Source organism: Scyliorhinus canicula, chromosome 20 (assembly GCF_902713615.1).
Source record: "Scyliorhinus canicula chromosome 20, sScyCan1.1, whole genome shotgun sequence".
Lineage (NCBI taxonomy): Eukaryota > Metazoa > Chordata > Chondrichthyes > Carcharhiniformes > Scyliorhinidae > Scyliorhinus > Scyliorhinus canicula.
The window spans coordinates 12,491,538-12,514,362 of record NC_052165.1 but is presented as its reverse complement, the minus strand read 5'-3'; the positions used below and the strand labels follow the sequence as shown (position 1 = coordinate 12,514,362).

The following is a 22,825-nucleotide window of genomic DNA, read 5'->3' as shown; positions in this document are numbered from 1 at the left end:
GGGTGTGGTGGGGCAGTGCGAAAGCACGGACTTTCCTCTGGTTTCACGCGCTGCGGGGCTGGGGGGTGGAGACGATGACGGGGGAGGCGGGGCCTTAACTGGTTCTTCCCCGCGCTGGAGCGGTGCCTAGAGGAGGGATAGGATGGGGGATGATCCCACTTTGGGAGGGGTCAGGTTATTGGCGGGAGTTTCCGTGGTCAGCAGAAGTTAGCTGACCCATGGAAGTACAATGGAGGACGGTTCGCGGCTAGGAGGGTTCCTAGCCTGGGGGGGAAGGGAGGGGGGGAAAGGGGAATACCGGGTTGCTGCTGGTAGGGTCAGGAAGGAGCTGGTGGGGGCTGGGGGGACAGAGGTGAGGTGTTGTCACTGTGGGGACTGGGTCGGGCAGGGGGTGCAGGCCTGGGGCGGGCAGTCGACGGGCTATGGCTAGTCGACGGGGGAGGGGGTGGGACGCCCTCTGATCCGGTTGGTCACTTGGAATGCGAGAGGATTGAATGGGCCGGTGAAGCGGCCGAGGGTACTTGCTCATCTGAGGGGGCTAAAGGCAGATGTGGCAATGCTTCAGGAGACCCACCTGAAGGTGGCGGACCAGGTCCGTCTGAGGAAGGGATGGGTGGGGCAGGTTTTCCACTCTGGGTTGGATGTGAAGAACCGGGGAGTGGCGATTCTGGTGGGGAAAAATGTGTCGTTTGAGGCATCGGAGGTGGTGGCGGATAAGGGGGGTAGGTATGTTATGGTTAGGGGCAGGCTACAAGGAGAGAAGGTGGTACTTGCTAGTGTGTATGCCCCAAATTGGGACGATGCGGGCTTTATGAGGCGTATGCTGGGACGGGTCCCGGATCTAGAGGCGGGAGGTCTGATCATGGGGGGACTTCAATACGGTGTTGGATCCTTCATTGGATCGGTCCAGCTCTAGGACGGGTAGGAGGCCGGCGGCGGCCAAGGTACTGAGAGGGTTTATGGACCAGATGGGTGGGGTGGGTCCATGGAGGTTTGTGAGGCCGAGGGCACGGGAGTACTCTTTCTTCTCCACGTACATAGGGTCTACTCTCGGATAGACTTCTTCGTGGTGAGTAGGGGACTGATTCCGAGAGTGGAGGAGGCCGAGTATTCGGCCATTGCAATCTCCGACCACGCTCCGCATTGGATAGAGTTGGAGATGGGGGAGGTGCGGGACCAGCGCCCGTTGTGGCGGTTGGATGTGGGGTTGTTGGCGGAGGAGGAGGTGTGTAGGAGGGTCCGGGCAAGTATTGAGGGGTACCTCGAGGTGAATGATACGGGGGAGGTTCAGGTGGGGGTGGTGAAGCCCTGAAAGCAGTGATTCGTGGGGATCTGATATCCATCCGGGCACACAGGGAGAGGAGCGAGAGGAGTGAGAGGGATAGACTGGTGATAAGGATGCTGGAGGTAGACAGGAGGTATGCAGAGGCACCAGAGGAGAGAGGCGCAGCCTGCAGGCTAAATTTGATTTGCTGACCACTAGAAAGGCGGAGGCACAGTGGAGGAAGGCACAAGGGGCAGTGTACGAACATGGTGAAAAGGCGAGTAGGATGCTGGCTCATCAGCTCTGCAAGCGGGATGCGGCAAAGGAAATTGCTGGAGTGAGAGGCAAGAGTGAGAATGTGGTGCGGAAGGGGGTAGAGGTGAATGAGGTCTTCAAGGACTTTTACGGGGAACTGTACCGGTCGGAGCCAACGGGGGAGAGGAGGGGAATGAAGAGGTTCCTCGACGGGCTTTCTTTCCCGAAGGTGCAGGAGGAGCAGGTGGAGGGGTTGGGTGCGCCGATTGAGCTGGAGGAGCTAGTTAAGGGGATCGGGCAGATGCAGTCAGGGAAGGCACCGGGGCCGGATGGGTTCCCGGTGGAATTTTATAAAAAGTTTGTGGACCTAGTGGGACCCTTGCTGGTGTGGACACTTAACGAAGCGTGGGAAAGGGGGACTTTGCCCCCAACGATGTCGCGGGCGCTGATCTCGTTAATCTTAAAGAGGGACAAGGACCCCCAGCAGTGTGGTTCATACAGGCGCATATCTCTCCTCAACGTAGATGCCAAGGTGCTGGCAAAAATCCTGGCCACCAGGATAGAGGACTGTGTGCCAGGGGTTGTACACGAGGACCAAACAGGGTTTGTGAACGGAAGGCAGCTGAACACGAATGTGCGGAGATTGTTGAATGTCATCATGATGCCGCCGATTGAGGGGTAGGCAGAGATAGTGGTGGTGCTGGATGAGGAGAAGGCCTTCGATAGAGTGGAGTGGGGGTACTTATGGGAGGTGTTGGGGAGGTTTGGATTTGGTGAAGGGTTTATTAGATGGGTGAGGCTGCTATATGAGGCCCCAATGGCGTGCGTGGCCATGAATGGGAGGAGGTCGGAGTACTTCCGGCTTTACCGAGGGACCAGGCAGGGTTGCCCCCTGTCCCCCTTGTTGTTTGCATTGGCAATCGAGCCGCTGGTGATGGCGTTGAGGGATTCAGAGAGGTGGAGAGATTTGGTGCAGGGTGGGGAGGAACATAGGGTGTCATTGTATGCCGATGACCTGTTACTGTATGTGGCGGACCCGGTGGGAGGGATGCCGGGGGTGATGGAGCTGCTAGCTGAGTTTGGGACCTTTTCAGGTTATAAACTAAATTTAGGCAAGAGTGAGGTGTTTGTGGTGCACCCTGGAGACCAGGAGGAAGGAATTGGTAGGCTCCCGCTTAGGCGGGCAGGGGAGAGTTTTAGGTACCTGGGGGTGCAGGTGGCCAGGGACTGGGGGACTCTTCACAAACATAATTTCACCAGACTTGTAGATCAGATGGAGGAGGAGTTCAAGAGGTGGGACATGCTGCCATTGTCGTTGGCGGGGAGGGTGCAGTCCATCAAAATGACGGTGCTTCCGAGGTTCTTGTTCCTCTTTCAGTGCCTGCCCATCTTTATCCCCAGGGCCTTCTTTAGGAGAGTGACTAGCAGTATTTTGAGCTTTGTGTGGGCACATGGGACTCCGAGAGTGAAGAGGGTTTTCCTGGAGCGAGGGAGGGATAGAGGCGGGCTGGCGCTGCCCAACCTTTTGGGGTACTACTGGGCGGCCAATGTGTCAATGGTGCGTAAATGGGTGATGGAAGAGGGAAGGGGCGGCGTGGAAAGGAATGGAGATGGCGTCATGTAGAGATACGAGCCTGGGTGCCATGGTAACGGCGCCGTTGCCGCTCTCCCCTAAGAGGTTTACCACGAGCCAGGTGGTGGCGGCGACCCTAAGAATCTGGGGACAATGGAGATGGCATAGGGGGGAAACAGGGGGCTCGATGGAGGCTCTATTGGGTGGAAATCATCGGTTCATCCCGGGGAACAAGGATGGGGTATTTAGGGGGTGGCAAAGGGTGGGCATCAGTAAATTGAGGGACCTGTTTATTGGCGGGAGGTTTGCGGGCCTGGGGGAACTGGAAGATAAATTTGGGCTTCCCCAAGGGAACATGTTCAGATACTTGCAGGTAAAGGCGTTTGCTAGGCGACAAGTAGAGGGATTCCCTTTGCTGCACTCGCGGGGGACGATGGACAGAGTGCTTTCAGGGGTGTGGGTCGGAGAGGGGAAGGTGTCTGACATCTATAAGGTATTGCAGGAGGTGGAGGAGTCGTCAGTGGAGGAGCTGAAGGCTAAATGGGAGGGGGAACTTGGGGACCAGATAGAGGACGGGACTTGGGCGGATGCCTTGGAGAGAGTCAACTCTTCCTCTTCATGTGCGAGGCTTAGACTCATCCAATTTAAGGTGCTGCACCGGGCCCACATGTCCGGGACTAGGATGAGTAGGTTCTTTTGGGGTGAGGACAGGTGCACCAGGTGTTCGGGGAGTCCAGCGAATCATGCCCATATGTTCTGGGCATGCCCGGCACTGGAAGAATTCTGGAAGGGGTGGCGGGGACGGTGTCGAGGGTGGTTGGATCCAGGGTCAAACCAGGGTGGGGACTCGCGATTTTCGGATTTGCGGTGGAGCCGGGAGTGCAGGAGGCGAAAGAGGCCGGTGACCTGGCCTTTGCGTCCCTAGTAGCCTGGCGGAGGATCCTTACTATAGTTTCTATATTTTTTTTCGCTACGATTATGTAACTTTACACTGTGTTAACTTAAGTTGTTGTTAATATGTTGGGTTGTTCATTGAGATGGGGCGAAGGTTCAAGATTGTTGTCATTACTGTTATCGTTGGTATTTTAGTATGGTTTGATGTTGTATAAATTAAAAAATTTTCAATAAAATTTTTTTTTTTTTTTAAAAGAGATACCGCCTCGGAGAGAGGAGGTGTGGAGGCTCTAGGAAGAGCTCGCTTTGAGGATTACTGGATATCACAGTGTCTTTGTAGATAGACCAGTTACACTTGAATTGCCATTTTCCCTCAATCATTTCAGCTAAAGGATCACATCTGGCAACTGTGCTGCATTCACTTTCTCGTGTCAGAAAAAGGGATTTTATATGTTTTCAATTGATGACCTAGTTGCAAATAAGATGGTGTCCTTGGGTCGAATCATTGCACTCATATGGCTTTCAACCATTATTATTTTTGTGTCCAATTGTGGTGTCCTTTATGTCTTCCTCCCTTCCATTTTGTGGATATCAGTGATGATTCTATTTACTTGGAATATTTTGTAACTGCACGAGATCTACAGGGTGGGAGCGATCGCTATCCCCGTGAATCTCGCTGAATACGAGTCCCGATAAGGGGGCGGAGAGCCGAGATCAATCATGGTTAAATTCAGTATTAAGTCAGCCAGGGATGAAACCAACAGATCAGATCCGGCTAGGATCTGATTTAATTTTGCACCAGCTCGGTTCGGCCTCATTTGTGGCCTACACAACTGGCGATGAGGATAAAACTGGATTACTGTCGACGCTGCTACAGTGCCGGTTAAAGCACCTCCTTTACTCTGCTGGATCAAGGTTGGAAAAGTTTTTCAATATGCCTCTGTTTGGAAAGTTGGACGTGTTCACCACGAAGCACAGTACACAAAATACATGAGGTACTTTTTCCGAAGGAATAATATCACGGAGAATGCCTGTGGTGCCCATACCTATGGAACAATTAAAAGCCTAACATATCCTGCAGCTCTGGACTCTCTCACCTTTGACCAATTGGTAACGTATACCAGAGAACCATTGATCATGATGGTTTACGGATAACAGTCAGCACATCTCCCGTTAATCATTGTCAAAGGATATGGCCCCAGCCTGCTGGGCCGCAGTTGGCTAAAACGCCTACATTTGGACAGGCAGAATAGGATCGTGGGGCTCTACAAAGTGCTAGGAAAACACAGTGAGGTTTTTCAGCCCAGACTGGGAAATAAAAGGGGCCATTGCGAAGATTCAGGTTGACTTAAATGTACAACCATGATATTTCAGAGCTTGCCCCGTTCCTTAAGCTTGGTTGGCAGAAGCCGAGGTTGAACTTTGCTGGATCGAAGGACTTGAGATCATTAGGACAGTATGTTTTGCTGATTGGGCGGCGCTGGTAGTTCCAGTGCTCAAACCTGATGAAATGGTCAGATTGTGTGGGGACTGTAAGTTAACTGTCAACGTGACCTTCCAATTGCCCTGCATCGAGGACCTATATACAAAACTGGTGGACACTCATTTACGAAGCTCGATATGAGCATGTGTATTCACCGTTAGAATTGGACCCTGCCTCCTGTACGCACATCACCATAACCACCCTTAGGGGTATGTACGAATACTCCAGGTTACCCTTTGGTGTGTCATCGGCTTGTGCCATATTCTGGAGGGTGGTGGAAAATCTACTTCGAGGGTTGCCGCAAGTGGCAGTATATCTAGGTGTTGTGTTGATCACAAGGGTGAGGTGCTCCATCAGTTCTCAGAGAGGTGTATCCGCCTGCAGAGAGAGAAGTGCAATGTTCACGCGAGGGAAATGGTGTGCCTGGGCTACCGAGTGGGCCATGAAGTCTTGAAAGACATGCTTGTTAGGTCAATTGGACATTCTGAATTCTCCCTCTATGTACCTGAACAGGCGCCGGAGTGTGGCGCCTACTTAATGTAAGCCTACTTGTGACAATAAAGATTATTATTATTATTAATCATCTATTGGGTAGCTATCAACTATTTTGTGAGCATTTAATTTACAGTGCATTGTAAATATTGAGTATATGCTTAGTCTTGCAGAAGTTAAGTTAGCAGTCCACATACACAACAGTCCGTTGGACATATGTACACTTTTTAAATAATAATCCTTATTATTGTCACACGTAGGCTTACATTAACACTGCAATGAAGTTACTGTGCAATACCCCTAGATGCCACATTCTGGCACCTGTTCGGGTGCACGGAGGGAGAATTCAGAATGTCCAATTCACCTAACAAGTCTTTCGGGACTTCTGGGAGGAAACCGGAGCACCTGGAGGAAACCCACGCAGACACGGGGAGAACATGCAAACTCCACACAGGCAGTGACCGATGGGACCATCCATTAGATCCAAAATAAAAACTGTATGTGACCCCAATGTGCTATTGATATTTATAGTGTGGAGTAAGAAACTCACACTTAGTGAGATTGAGGCACTTCCTGGATAAAGTTAACGTTGTGACCTGCAACACTAACCTGTCAGGAACTGCTCAAATGAAGCCTCAGCTTCTCTTTTATTTTCTCCAAGGTGACAGATGATCATATTATCAGAAACTGCACACAATGACAAATTCTAATTCATCGTTTAGATTATTTTGCGGAACACACCACTACCTCGTTTCTGGAATCTAAAATGCGTTGCCAGCCTGGAGGTACAGACTGAGTAGATTTTAGCTGGTACAATATAGCATTACCTTCCCAAGCACCGACTCAAAAAAAAACATTGGCTCAGCCACTCCCATTAATTAAAGCACTGCCCCAGTTCATCAGACTTAACTTTAAACTGTAGCTGGGACATATATTGTCACACAGTTCTTTAAGACTGTAGTGTTAGAACCCCTGAATAACTTCAGCAATGTCCGAGGCTGAGGGGATTTTGGCAGCGATTTGCGGGTGTTATGTCAGAGGTCCTGGAAGGGAGGGTGACTCCGCGCCCAGAGTTAGCAATATTTGGAGTGTCGGAAGATCTGGCAGCCTGGGGGGCGGGGGGAGGGGGAGGGGGGGGGGGGGGGGAAGTGGAAGGAAAGGCATGGAAGTGACGAATAAGGCCAGGGAATCTAATGTATGGGTAGTTAGGGTCTAGGGGTGGGGGAAGTTGGGTATGTTATTGTGGGTTTTTTTGTGTATGTATGTTGTTTAAAATGTTAAAATTATAAATGCCTCAATAAAATATTTTGTGAAAAAAAAAAATAACTTCAGCAATGTTAATGTAACTCGTTTGGATTGTGTGAAATGCTTTCCTCTCTCTGTGTGTCAGCCAAGATGAATACCACAGAAAGCTGTTATCTAAATCTGAAGTTGAAACCTCATCAGCTGTAGTGTGAATAACATTATGATGGTCAACGGTCACTGATAATACTACAGCAGCAAAAGCTGTGCATGCCTGTATGCTATTCAAAGGGCAAATTTGATCTTAGAGAGCACATTTTTCACTGTTCATTTTTATGGCGCTAAGTATTTATTTAATAGAAATCATGACAAATATTTTCTTGAGGCGAGAATTGCTATAGTATAAAATACAGGTGCTCCAGTGCACTTGAGTCAGATTGAGAGAAGTAAATTGGTGAGCAACGTTATCTTAGGTTGTTCATGTACATTGCCTAATAACGTTCAGTTATTGGTGACCTGCCCAATGTCCTCAAATGGGAAATGTAACACGGCACCAAGGGAATTACAATTTAAAATGGAAACCACTAAGATTAAATACAAATACAAATTATCATAATCAGCTCCAAGGAACATATATGAGTTTCAGAAGTCTCAGATTTGACTCAGAAATGATCGATAGGCATAGAGAAATGCATTTACCTTCTGTAATGTTCTCACTGGCTGAATCAGCCAGAGTGGAAAATTCCCAATGAGAGAATTGTCATTCAAGACCAGGCTGCTGTTACATCCTACTTGTTGATAAAATGAATCATCTGTGAAGTGTACTGTTATACAAGGATGATCTTACCAGAAACAATGGGTTTCTCATCTTCCAATCAAACACATCACTTCCCTTTTGTCAAAACCTATTGCTACAATGTTAATTTGTAATACAAACCTTGCCAAGGAAATTCTTGCCCGTTGACCCCCACTGAGAGTAATTCCTCCATCTCCGAGAACAGTCTTATCTTTGTTAGGGAACACTGCAATATCCTGGAAGGGGGGAGGGGTGGGGGGTGGGGGGGGGGGTGAAAAAGTGAAAAGTCAACTTGTCAGCAATTCTTCTTTGGCAGGAATGAAAGTGATTACATTCAATGGTATGTTCTGAGCAACTGGATATGCATTGTTGTTGTCACTTCTAGTTGACTGAGATGCCAATAATGGCTATCTGATCCAGTTCAATGTTGAATTCCTTGGAATAGCATTCAGGGTGAGCTATTTGGCCAACGCAGAATTTCAATACAGCATCGATGCATGGGAATTTGTGCCCAGAGCACCCTCAGCTGTGCCATTGGAAGCTAGTGTGCAACAGGAAAAATCAGAGAAAATTTGATACAGTTTCTTTGGGCCATTCTCATCGACCTCTTATCCGCTGTTTTTTTTATTCGTTCATGGGCGTCGCTGGCTGGGTCAGCAGTTTTTGCCCATCCCTAAGAGCATTTAAGAGTCAACCATGTTGCTGTGGATCTGGAGTGACATGTAGGCCGACAGATTTCCTTCCCTAAAGGACATTAGTGAACCAGATGGGGTTTTTACAACAATCGACAATGGTTTCATGCTCACCTTTAGACTTTTAATTCTACATTTTTATTGAATTCAAATTTCACCATTTGCCATGGTGGGATTTGAGCCCCGATGCCCAGAGCATTACTAGCCCAGTGCATTGCTAGTTTCTGCATTACTAGTCCAGTGGCAATCCCACTACACCACTGCTTCCCCTCGACAAGGTCCAATCTCACGTTCAGAGTACAGGGAGGTGGTGCAGAAAAGTGAAGAACATTTTAGCAATGAGTATTCTGGATTTGGAATTGAACTGCCTGATGGGGTTGTGGAAACAGATTTAATATTAACTTTCACAAGAGAATTGGATAAGCACCTGAAATAAAAGAATTGAGGAGATATAGGGAAAGAGTCGGGCAGTGGGGCTATCTGAATTGTTCGAGAATTGGCACACTGTTGTATGAATCTGTGTTTCTACGAAAAAATAGTAAAGAAACATATACAAAAATAATGTAAATGAGTTGGATTCAGATTATTATCGAATAATAAAGGCACTATTTTGCTATTGCAGGCTGTCTAATCATATCTTCCATTAGCTAAACTTGTTCTTGCATGATAAGGCTTTTAAGTTTTACTGGATGGTAAGGTACTGGATTGTGAGCTGGTAATGGAACAATGAGAAAAACTGGATATTTTGTACGTGATGAATAAGGAAAGCTTCTTTGCACCTCTTTAACCAATCAGATTGAAGGATTGTGAAATCACCAGCACAGGGACTGAGAAAGGCTGAATCCAATGTTAAATCAGATGCAGAAAGACAAATAAAGAGAAGGAAAGACAGATTTTATTCAAAGAAACAGAGAAAAGGACAGGGAGAAAAAGTAAAAAAGAAATAATTTAATTAAGAAAATTGAAGTCTTGGACAATTATTCATTCCTGAAGGACTGAGACTCCATATTTGTAACAGCACCTTCCAAACCCAAGACCACTACCACCTAGAAGGACAAGAGCAGCAGAAACCTGGGAACCCCACCACTTGGAGGTTCCCCTCTTAGACACTCACCAGCCTGCCTTGGAAATATATCGCCATTCCTTCAGTGTCGCTGGGGCAAAATCCCGGAACTCCCTCCCTTACAGCACAGTGGGTGTACCTACACCTCGAGCACTGCAGGGGTTCAAGAAGGCAAGTCACCACCACCTTCTGAAGGGGCAACTAGAGATGGGCAATAAATGCTGACCTCACCAGCGGCAGCCACATCCCGAAAATGAATTTTTTTAAAAGTTAATTTTCAATGCCAGAGATTGATTGGTAATAACTAACATTGAACTAATTGTTAAAAAGATACTTAAGACTTGAAATGACAAGACTTTCTGTGAAGTATTAAGCTTGTATCAAATGGCAAATATTAAATGGCAAATACAGGAACTTTATGCTAATCAATGAATTTCAATGGTGAGGCAGACAATTGCTTTTACTAAGGTATCGGGAGAGTGCCACAGCTCAAAGAACAATCTTTGGATATTCAGTCAAGTTCTCATCTGTCCCTCACCTGAAGATTCTCGGCCATTTGCACATGAATAAGGTTGAGTGCTGTGAGCCTCACCATTTCCTGACGGAAAACTCCAGCCTGTGAGGGAAGGCTGAAGGACTTGAGGCTGTTTACGTTAGAGAGAAGAAAGTTAAGAGGTGACTTAATTGAGGCATACAAGATGATCAGAGGATTAGATAGGGTGGACAGTGGACAGTGAGAGCCTTTTTCCGCGGATGGTGATGTCCAGCACGAGGGGACATAGCTTTAAATTGAGGGGAGATAGATATAGGACAGATGTCAGAGGTAGGTTCTTTACTCAGAGAGTAGTAAGGGCGTGGAATGCCCTGCCTGCAACAGTAGTGGACTCGCCAACACTAAACGCATTCAAATGGTCATTGGATAGGCATATGGACGATAAGGGAATAGTGTAGATGGGCTTTAGAGGGGTTTCACAGGACGGCGCAACATCGTGGGCCGAAGGGCCTGTACTGCGCTGTAATGTTCTATGTTCTATGTTCTAACCCTTCATCTACAGGATATTCCGTGTGGACGTGAAGCACACTCTACATTTAGGAGTTGTGAACTTTTACCTTTTACTACCACAGGAACAAATAAAGGATGAGAATTGTCTGGAAGAAACCTGCATATCAGATGAATGGAAATGTAGTAAGCGTTTGAAGTTTAGCACTTCACTGACCACATCAAAAGATGACAATGACTTGATCCATTGATAAAGAATGTCCACTTCTGTGTCCTATTGTAAAGAATGTTTTTCTTTCTTGGCGAGCCCTTTTGTTTACACTCTTCAATAGATTGCATTCTAAATTGCTTTATTGCTGTTTAAGTTGCTTTGATTTATTTCCACATTGATCAGGATTGGAAATGAAGGTAAAAGTTTACGCTCCCCAACCAGCGGGTTTTTAGACGGTGGGGAGGTGGGGGATCTTGAAATTGAATGGGTGGGATTTCCTCCAGGTTCCCACCCACCTCAACTGCACAACAATTTTATACTAGGGTGGGCAAGGCCTTGAACAGGAAGCCCTCCCTTGCCCCAATTGAGATCCAATCATTTGGCCATATAAGAGCTGTTTCCCACCAGTGTCGATTTTTAGACTGGCGGGAGGCTTGAGCTTCCATGGGGGAGGCCCAAAATGAAAAGAGTTACAACTCAGGTGGGAAGGGATGCGGTGAGGGTGGCGCCTCCATCAGAAACCCCCGTCTGGCACCCCCTCCAGACTGGGCGTCTTGAAAAATATTAAGATGGGTAAATCCCCAGGGCCTGATGGGATCTACCCCAGAATGCTGAAGGAGGCAAGAGAGAAAATTGTTGAGGCCTTGACAAAAATCTTTGGATCCTCACTTTCTTCAGGTGATGTCCTGGAGGACTGGAAAATAGCCAATATTGTTCCTTTGTTTAAGAAGAGTAGCAAGGATAATGCAGGGAACTACAGGCCGGTGAGTCTTACGTCAGTGGTAGGGAAATTACTGAAGAGAATTCTTTGAGACAGGATCTACTCCCATTTGGAAGCAAGGGGTCGTATTAGCGAGAGGCAGCATGGTTTTGTGAAGGGAAGGTAGTGTCTCACTAACTTGATAGAGTTTTTCGAGGAGGTCACAAAGATGATTGATGCAGGTAGGGCAGTGGATGTTGTCTATATGGATTTCAGTAAGGCCTTTGACAAGGTCCCTCATGGCAGACTGGTACAAAAGGTGAAGTCACACGGGATCAGAGGTGAGCTGACAAGATGGATACAGAACTGGCTAGGTCATAGAAGGCAGAGAGTAGCAATGGAAGGGTGCTTTTCTGATTGGAGGGCTGTGACTAGTGGTGTTCCGCAGGGATCAGTGCTGGGACCTTTGCTGTTCATAGTATATATAAATGATTTGGAGGAAAATGTAACTGGTCTGATTAGTAAGTTCGCAGATGACACAAAGGTTGGTGGAATTGCGGATAGCGATGAGGACTGTCAGAAGATACAGCAGGATTTAGATCATTTGGAGACTTGGGCAGCAAGATGGCAGATGGAGTTTAATTCGGACAAATGTGAGGTGGTGCATTTTGGAAGTTCTAATACAGGTAGGAAATATACAGTGAATGGTAGAACCCTCAAGAGTATTGATAGTCAGAGAGATCTTGGTGTACAGGTCCACAGGTCACTGAAAGGGGCAACACAGGTGGAGAAGGTAGTCAAGAAGGCATACGGCATGCTTGCCTTCATTGGCCGGGGCTTTGAGTATAAGAATTGGCAAGTCATGTTGCAGCTGTATAAAACCTTAGTTAGGCCATACTTGGAGTATAGTGTTCAATTCTGGTCGCCACACTACCAGAAGGATGTCGAGGCTTTAGAGAGGGTGCAGAAGAGATTTACCAGGATGTTGCCTGGTATGGAGGGCATTAGCTATGAGGAGATGTTGAATAAACTTGGTTTGTTCTCACTGGAACGAAGAAGGTTGAGGGGTGACCTGAAAATGAAATGAAATGAAAATGAAAATCGCTTATTGTCACGAGTAGTCTTCAATGAAGTTACTGTGAAAAGCCCCTAGTCGCCACATTCCGGCGCCTGTCCGGGGATGCTGGTACGGGAATCAAACCGTGCTGCTGGCCTGCTTGGTCTGCTTTAAAAGCCAGCGATTTAGCTGAGTGAGCTAAACCAGCCCCTGATAGAGGTTTACAAAATTATGAGGGGCATAGACAGATTGAATAGTCAGAAACTTTTTCCCAGGGTAGAGGGCTCAATTACTAGGGGGCATCGGTTTAAGGTGCGAGGGGCAAGGTTTAGTGGAGATATGCAAGGCCAGCTTTTTACACAGAGGGTAGTGGGTGCCTGGAACTCGCAGCCGGAGGAGGTGGTGGAAGCAGGGACAATAGTGACGTTTAGGGGGCATCTTGACAAATACATGAATAGGATGGGAATAGAGGGATACGGACCCCGGAAGTGTAGAAGATTTTAGTTTGGACGGGCAGCATGGTCGGCGCAGGCTTGGAGGGCCGAAAGGCTTGTTTTTATGCTGTACTTTTCTTTGTTCTTTGTTCCACCTTAAGGTCTGGTGACCTCAGCACTTCCCTTTCCCCACCGGCCTCTGCCTCAAGTACCAGATCACCCTCTCCTGCTCACCCAGGTCTTCTCTATCCACCCAACCCTGGGACTCCTTGATCTTACCTGGGCCTGTGGTGCCCGAGTGTAGGCTCCGACACCCTCCTGAACTACTTCTTCTGTCCACTGTAGTACTGTAGCTGCAGGAACTGGAGATCTTTGCTGGCAGCTCCCCGGGTGAGGGGCCTAATCCCTGCCTGCAACCATTTCTTGCTCACTTGAGTGTAAAATAGCTGCGGGCATTCGGAGACAGCAGGGATTCGTTCCTGCTGATTCTTTGGGTCTCACTTCCCACTGGCTCTTCAGATTGCGGGAAGTGAGACCTCCACCTTCTGAAAAATTCAGGCCATGCTCTGTATTCAGTGTTCAATATTTATTCATTGAAATGGCGTTTCTCGTAACTTGCTCAAATGAAAGACCGTCCTATTTTTGGAACATTATGCATTGTCCTTGCTTTTTAATTACATACTCATTTGAAGCAGCCAAGTGATTCCTGTGTGTTTTTCTTTTGAGGTGACGAAGGTTAACAGAAAATAAAGATGGTGTGAAAACATGAAGGGCTCATTTAGACAGCAACCTTATTGCTTGAAGAACACAGCTCTTTGTGAATTATTTCGCCACAATGGTTAGAATTTTCTGAGAGCTCATTGTTCTTCATTGTCAATAATTAAACCATCAACCATAATTTATATTGTATGTCAGGGTTATTTTTTAAAAAGTGAACTGCTGTGAGTAAGAACAAGACACAAATGCTCAACTTAATTGATTCATTTGTTAATGAATTAAATCATGAATTCTGACAAGGAAAATTAAATACTACATTTCCCAAAGCTGGACTGGAGGTCATTTGAACCTGAATGACTGGCCACACTGCTGTGCAAATGTGGACCTGGAGAAATTTCAGACCCGCTCTTTGATGCATCCAAATAATGGTGTCTGGGATGCAATAAGAGGGGGGGGGGCACGGTAGCACAGTGGTTAGCACTGTTGCTTCACAGCTCCAGGATCCCAGGTTCGATTCCCTGCTTGGGTCACTGTCTGTGTGGAGTCTGCACGTTCTCCCCGTGTCTGTGTGGGTTTCCTCCGGGTGCTCCGGTTTCCTCCCACAGTCCAAAGATGTGCAGGTTAGGTGGATTGGCCATGATAAATTGCCCTTAGTGTCTAAAAAGGTTGGTGGGATTCCTGGATTACAGTGATACGGTGGAGGTGTGGGCTTAAGTAGGGTTCTCTTTCCAAGGGCCGGTGCAGACTCGATGGGCCGAATGTCCTCCTTCTGTCCTGTAAATTCTATGAATAACGAAACGTCGCCCAGCTTTTCCTACTGTGCGTCAGCATACGTGAATCTGCATCATGTGAGGTGGGCCCAAGTCAAAATCGAAAAAGCCAATTGGAAAGACTACCTATTTTATCCAAAGTTCCCAAGGACTTTAAAAAGTTACAATCATGGCCCTTTACACAAAAAACCTAATCACAGGAAAACTGTGTTGATATTGTGTAATATAGGGAAAAATAGTTTTTTGGGAGAAACTAAGTTGAAAGCCAAGGACCACAGTGCAGAACACCACCTAGGCGGAAATGACTACAAGTATAGATTGTAGAGGTCAGCAGCCAGTATTGTGGTGATGGAAAACTTTGGGCGGAATTCTTCAAATCTGCCCGTGACGGATTTGATGGTGGACAGAGCCAAAAGGTCGGAAATCTACCGATGTCAAATCAAGTTGCCAATTCTCCCAATGGCGGGTTAATGGAGGGTCGCTTTTCCTGCTGGCAGGTGACATAAATTCCATTTGCATCTGATGAATGCTCATTAAAACATCTGCCCACAGTGTCCTGTCAGGCCTTTTAATCTTGCTTCATGCCAGCATGAAATTACATCGGTGTCAAGTATGATTGATAAAGGTTGGCGTGCGCAAGCTGGTCCTCAGATCGGGAGACTTAGAGGTGAGTGCAACATCTACCTGCCGTAGTGCTGTGCTGCTCCTGATCTGCTATGCACCAGCCTGCCGGGGTAGACTGGTTTCTGCCCTCTATCTCCATGCTGAGCTGCTTTTCCCTGACAGTACCATGCTGTTGTACCCATGGGCTCTCCTGTGTCACCATCTCAAAGCAGTACTGTGACTGGGGTTAGGGAGTACAGGAGCACGTGGCCAATAAGGGAGGGAGGGTTGAACTCTGTTCTGTAATAAAAGTGTGGGATCACCACCTGGACAGTTAGGTAAAATGGCGTCTTCCTAAATCAGAGTAAGATCTATTCTGTCTGGGAAGGGTATGATGAAGTGTAGGACGACCTTGAAACTTGCCTCTGCGGCCTCTTCTTGCAACGTATACTCACTTGTTGATGCTGCTACAGTGTACAGGGTCCAGGTCAATGGTACAGGACTCAGAGCCGCTTGCCCAGGAAGAAAGAGCAAGCCAGATTTCTAATTCAGCACTTTGAAAGGGATCAGCACAACTCAATAGCCTCATGTTAAATTTGGAAAAGCGACACAGTGAATGACGGGGATGCAGCCTTGGAGAGTGAATGCAATAGTGAAGTGGGCACAGCTGCGTCAACTCTGTTATCCCATCAGTGAAGGGGTATCACAGGTTAACAATTAACACCATTCATCCGTAGCTGAACGGTTTCCATTCATTCACCATTAGCAAACGAATGCTCACAAGTATGTCACTGTGTGGCATTCAGAACCACGTTGGTTAAATGATTTAATTTACAAGTCGTCGACATCAAGGGTGGAGTGTGGGTATCAACAGGAGGCCGAGGAGCAGAGACCCTGACTGCGGAGATGACTGACATCCATCAGTCTCCTTTCCACAAATGACTGAGAGGCAGTGCAGGGGAAGGGTGTGATTCCAGAGATCCGGTCCGCCACATCTACCACATGCTCCGAGTAGGCCTGACATCACATCGGATTGGAGGACTTGCCCTGCTAGTGACCCTGAAGGTGACAGCAGTGCTCAATTTCTTTGTCTTTGGGTCTTTCCAGGAAGCAACTGGGGACCTATGCAGCATTTCACAGTCAGCTGCACTTTGGTACATTCAGGAGGTGACCGATACCCTTGACAGGAGGGCCCACCATTATGTAACTGTTGTTTTGGATGAGGATAGCCAGGTTCAGCGATTCATGGGGTTTGCATCTATCTTTGGATTCCCTAGGGTGCAGGAACATGCGACTGCACCCATGTGACTCGACAGACTCCCCTGGCAGATGCCTGTGAGGTTGATTAACCGCAAGGGTTTCCAGTCCGTCAACTTGCAGTTGGCGTGTGACCATCAAAAGCAAATCCTGTACATTGGTGCATGGGTCCCTGGGAGTTACCATGACTCCTCCACCCTCAGTCATTCCCAGGTGCCTGGGATGAAGGGGTCGGAATGTCTGCAGGGATGGTTTCTGGGGGATATGAATCACCCACTTAAACACTGACTCATGGCTCTAGCGTGTTGCCCTCGTGTACCGATGGAATGATTTACCAAGAATGGAGTTTATTCACAGTGACAAAGCACCCGTGACCCTGAGGTGACATCAAAACTTTGAACTTTCCTAACTGCACCACCAGCCCTGGTGCAGCCAGCACAGAGGCAGAGGCAGCCTGCTACATTCTAATGACTGCGATGGCCTTGGCTGCTATCCTCAGGTGGAGGGCCCCAGCCTGATAAACCTCTTGTTCTGGAACAGAAGTGTCCTCAGTAATCTGTGCTGCTGGAATTGGTGTGGGCACAGGCAGAGGTTATTCTGAGTGGCTCCATACCCTAGGAGTGTCCTGAGTGGAGGCTCCTGGGGTGTCCCGTTTTTGCTTATCCCTCATGTGGGTGCCAGAGGGCCCTGGCATGGCTGTTGCGGAAAACGACCCGGCTATTTAACGGGACTCAAGTCGGGAAAGCCCCGCCCAGGTCGCAGTTACCTCACTTCCTGCACTGACTAACTCAGCTCGCCAGTGCCAGGAAGAGATCGGGGCGCCATTTTTAAATGTTGCCCCAATTTCCCCACTCCCACCAGACTCCCAACCGTGGCCACCGGTGACCTCCATCATCCCAACTTATCTCTTAGGGGGTCCTCGAGGCCCTTCTCACACCCCCCTCTCAACGGCAGGCACCACCCTGGTCCCGATCTCTGGCACGGACTACCTGGCATCCAGGCACCTTGGTACTGCCAGCCTGGCATCCTGGCAGTGCCCCTACCAGCCTGGCATTAGCACCTTTAGCCAAGATGCCCAGATGCCAATGGGAGTGCCAGGCTACCACTCTGCCCAGAGACCGACCACCCAGGGGCCTCTGATGTCCTGGGAGCCCCCCCAGGTGCCTAAAGGCTCACTTAAATATGTAAATCTGGATCTCGTCCAGCAAGAGCAAGATCCAGATCACGATGTCTCGCGAGATCTCTCTGGAGATCTAAAAACTAAAATTTCCATTTCCCCACTGTAGGACGTGGAGAAGATCAGCAATTCAGCCTTTGCTGAAGACCAGAGCAAAGACGAGGAATACAGAGGGAATCCAATGTGAACATTATTGTTGCATGCAGCAGTAATCATAAACAAGACTGAATAAGAATTAGATGATAAATGGAAGAGGCTATTAATGTAAGGAAGGTCCATGGGCAGGTGAGTGAGATCCTGATGCAATATTTGTAAAGAATGGGTTTTACAGTTTTGTTATGTATAAAACACATAGAACAGAGAGAGTGGCCTCCTTCTGTGCATTATGATTCTCGCTGGCGACTCACACTGTCGCCTTGGGAAAGTTTGAATTAATAGAGAATTGTCCATGTGTCAGCTACTGCTAAGGTGATAGCTACAAAACTAAACAACCATGAATAAAGTATTGGTGAAAGGTGATGACGGTAGCTTGTTTAGAACTGGCCAGTGCCGCCTGGCAATGGTAATGGTAAGTGATAGACCAAGCCACGGGCAGTAGCAGAGGTGTAAGATGGGCAATATTACATGTATTGTAGCTGTGTTTGTCCAATCCTAATAGAGGCAACTGAAGTTATTATTGTTCATATTTAGTAAGCTTTTTCCTGTTTCGTTCCTTCACGTTTCCCCGGCTTTAGAGTTTATTTCCCCTCAGTGAAGCATCACCAAGAATATTTAACTACAATGCAAAAATATTTCAGGGCGTTTTTGATATTTGGCTTTAATGGAATCATGCTTTCATCAATATGGCAGCATGGTGGCACAGTGGTTAGCACTGCTGCCTTACAGCGCCAGGGGCCCAGGTTTGATTGCAACCTTGGGTGACTGTGTGGATTTCCTTCTGTGTCTACGTGGGTTTCCGGCCATGATAAATTCCCCCGTTACTGTTCAAAGGTTAGGTGGGGATAGGGCGGAGGAATGGGTCTAGGTAGCAGCAGGGTAGCATGGTGGTTAGCATAAATGCTTCACAGCTCCAGGGTCCCAGGTTCGATTCCCGGCTGGGTCACTGTCTGTGTGGAGTCTGCACGTCCTCCCCCTGTGTGCGTGGGTTTCCTCCGGGTGCTCCGGTTTCCTCCCACAGTCCAAAGATGTGCGGGTTAGGTGGATTGGCCATGCTAAATTGCCCGTAGTGTCCTAATAAAAGTAAGGTTAAGGGGGAGGGGGAGTTGTTGGGTTACAGGTATAGGGTGGATACGTGGGTTTGAGTAGGGTGATCATGGCTCGGCACAACATTGAGGGCCGAAGGGCCTGTTCTGTGCTGTACTGTTCTATGTTCTATGTTCTATGTAGGGTGCTTTCGGGGGGGACGGTGGGGGGACGGATGGAGCAGGCCCGATGGGCCTCCTTCGACACTGCAGGGAATCAATGATTCTATTCTATGAGAATATAACTGTCCTTTAATTATTTTGGTCAAGTTTGGCGGCACGGTAGCACAGTGATTAGTACTGTTGCTTCAAAGCGCCGGCGACCCAGGTTCGATTCCCGGCTTGGGTCAGTGTCTGTGGGGAGTCTGCACCTTCTCCCCGTGTCTGCGTAGGTTTCCCCCGGGTGCTCCAGTCCAAAGATGTGCGGGTTAGGTGGATTGGTCACGCTAAATTGCCCCATAGTGTCCAAAAGCTAGGTGGGTTGCTGGGTTACGGGGATAGGGTGGAGGTGTGTGCTTAGGTAATGCGCTCTTTCAGAGGCTGGTGTAGACTCGATGGGCTGAATGACCTCCTTCTGCACTGTAAATTCCATGATTCTATGAATCGGAATGGATAAATTCATTTGTGGTAACAATTATTATTAATTGGATTTAGAAAGGCGGGGAGCCAGTGATGGATTTTTAAATTGTTAAATATGGTATTGAAGGTGCCTAATATAATTTAAATAAGTTTATCACTCAACTGAACGTTTGCAGGTTAACGTGACCTTTGGTGAGTTACTCTGCCCATTGTAAACATTCTCCTTTGTTTTACCTTTATTGCAATGGGTTTACCTATTCTGTTTCATTGTCAGCAAACGATAAGCGTTAATTTTGCAAAATTAAGTTATTATCAATGTTTTCACTTCTGATTCACAATATTTTGCCCCAAGGGTAAAATAATCCCAGAATATAAAATCCTACAAGTAAATAGTCGAGAGCAAATTGTGTGAAGTGACATTTAATAGTATCTAGGGAGCATGTTTTTGACACAATGCTAATTGGTTTCCTCAGACTTCCGTGGCGGAATCAATTTTCCGCTGTGTTGTTCTTGTATTTAATGGGCACAATATTCTCATACAAACACGGCCGATAATATTAGCAAACGTGTAATGAGGCAGCTGTCAGTATATTGCATTATTTGAGGCATGAACCTTTTTAAAATAAAGAGAAAAAATCTTCATTAGAAATGTGAGGTGGGATTCTCCGTCCTGCCAGACCCGTTTTCTGGTACGGCGCGCCCCCGCTGGGAGCGCGATCCTCTGACCGCCGGCCAATGGGGTTTTCCGTTGTGGTCACCCCCCACGCCCTCAGGAAATTCTCAGGCGTGAGTGCGCTGCCAGACGAAGAGGAGAATCCTGCCGCATGTTTCACGGACGTGTAAAGCATTCGTCCACTAATATCATCCAATTGTAATTTCTATCCTTAAGGTGAATTGGAAATAAAAGTTTTGGACAGAGGTTTGCCCGGGACTCAGTTCCTCCACCGTTGACTTTCGGCTGCTGAATTTATTTGTAACATTTTACAGAAATCTAAAGTGACCAGTAGAAGGAAGGCTTGGAAAACCTATCCGTAATGTGTAAAAGTCTCAGGAACCTGCTGCCTCACGGCGCCGAGGTCCCAGGTTCGATCCTGGCTCTGGGTCACTGTCTGTGTGGAGTTTGCACATTCTCACCGTGTCTGCGTGGGTTTCGCCCCCACAGCCCAAAGATGTACAGGCTAGGTGGATTGGTCACGCTAAATTGCCCCTTAATTGGAAAAAGTGAATTGGGTACCCTAAATTTTAAAAAAAGTCTGAGAAACAATGCAACACCAATTGTTATTTTTGCACCAATCTCAATCAAATAAATAGCCAGGCACACTTCTCATTCACATGGCACACAGGGTTCAACCAGGAGAGAAGTCCCTCAGGGCAAAACTGGCAGGCGACAGCCAGTTCGGAGTACTCCCATAGACATACTTGTGACATTTTGTTACTGCATATGTCATGGCCAGTGCGGCAATGCGGCACTCCGCGTTGGCCTGGGTTCTGGACATATCTGCTATCAGCCTGAACCACTGGTGGGACTACACATGTTCCAATGCCACATGGGGAAACGTCACATGTGAAGATGAGCGGTCTTGTCAGATTGTAGTGCGTCAGTAGTTCAGATGACAAAACATGCCCTTCCACTCTGGCGAATCCTTCCTCCCGCGGCACCTTTCATGCCCATTGTTGTTTTTTCTTCAATAGCACGTGGGCCGGGGCACCAACAAAGTAGTCAGGTTTGGGGTGGACTTCGCATAATGATTTCCGAGGCCCAAAAACGACCTTACCTCCTTTGTGTTTTCAGACTCGCTTGCTAGCCTGGATCTATTCCCCGCTGGGTGCAACTGTCCGTATCGATGCAGTATCCAAGAGACTTTATCGCATCCACAGAAAGAACCAGCGCCTCGTCAGACAGACACCCAAGTTGCCCAGTGTTCCTTCTCGGTTGCACCCGTAACGCTCCCATCGCTCAGGTAGGCAGTCGCCCTGGGAAACCCTTAGAGGATGTTTCCCATCACCTGCTGAATAATCGCAGATGCTGATGACACCGTGAAGGGAAGCCACGTGTGGGTGATGGTGGTGACATATTTTCGTGATGCTGCGTTCAATTCCAACTGGAGATACGCATGGCTCACGTCCAGCTTCATGGCCCCCACGTATGGATATTCTACATGGGGTACCGATCCAGGCGGAAGATCCTGTTCACCAGCATCTTAGATTTGCTGCACAGGCAGACTGACTAGTCTGGTTTCAGCACCGGGACCACTGGCACTGCCCGCTCTGCCAACTGGACTGGAAGGGCCCATCTCAATTCATCATCTGCTTTCATGAGCAGGGCAAACGGGACAGGTCAGGCCTTCAGTTCAACATACATTTTTACTCTGGACACCCTTATTTTTCCCAGGCCCTCCTTGAAAACCTCTGGATAGAAGATAGGGTCCTGGTCCTTGTGCCACTACCAGTGATGACCTAACTATCTGTGACCATGGGTCACCGGGTCACCGCGGTACCGATGATGGTCAATGGCTCCTCGGTATATGTTGCCATCCGGGCCGTGGTATCACTCAAGTCCTGGGGCAGAATTCCCATTGAAGCCTTAGGAGGGTCTGTTGCCCAATAATAGACAGCAGCCACAGTCGATTTCCATGTGCGGGGGGGAGGGGGGGTGGCCATTGACTTGAAGCTTTATCCTAATTGAGGCTACTTTGGGGGCTGTGATGCAATTCAGCATCAGGTCTTCTTCCTCTGGTGGGTCGATGTACAAGGTGCAATGTGCAAAGCCCTGGCTATGGGCATCTGTGCCACCTTTCACTGTCCATGGGTCCTGCAAACGCCAGTGCAGCACTGTTGTGGGTATTCCTCATCATCCTCTGGGGAGATATCCTATTGGACTATGGTGGCCCTTGGCCATCGTGTCTGTCCGTGATGTGGTTTTGTTGGCGACTGAGTCACTGAGCACTGTCCTTGGAGGTCACTGCTCTTTGAAATGAGGGCCACCCAACACTGCGTATGCCATAATCAACAAAACCCTGGAGCTCCAGGACCCCCTCTTCCACATTCTCGTGGGAGAGAGACAGTTCTATGGTCCTTTTCAGGTGCAAGGTCAACTCTGCTAATAGCTTTCTCTGGGTCACCATATTGTTAATTCCACACACCAAAAAAATCTCTCAACATCTCGGGGAGGAATGGACCGAAGTCCCAATGTTCTGCTAACTTCCGAAGGTGTGTTAGAAATTCCATCACCGACTCCTCAGAGGTTTGACTGGCCGTATTGAACCTTTGCGTTATTATGGACGTCTTGGGGTCGTAACAATTCGCAATAAGTTCCATGGGTTCG

At 48.0% G+C, this 22,825-nt stretch overlaps 1 protein-coding gene across 1 annotated transcript in view; it reads right to left on the bottom strand.

Annotated features, from left to right (window-relative positions):
• The window catches only part of cftr (CF transmembrane conductance regulator), a 189,092-nt gene that overhangs the window by 83,534 nt on the left and 82,733 nt on the right, over positions 1–22,825 (bottom strand). The window contains exon 12 of the mRNA XM_038781050.1: positions 8,141–8,235. Within this exon, the coding sequence (XP_038636978.1) occupies positions 8,141–8,235 (95 nt within the window). The remainder of the gene's footprint in view (positions 1–8,140; positions 8,236–22,825) is intronic.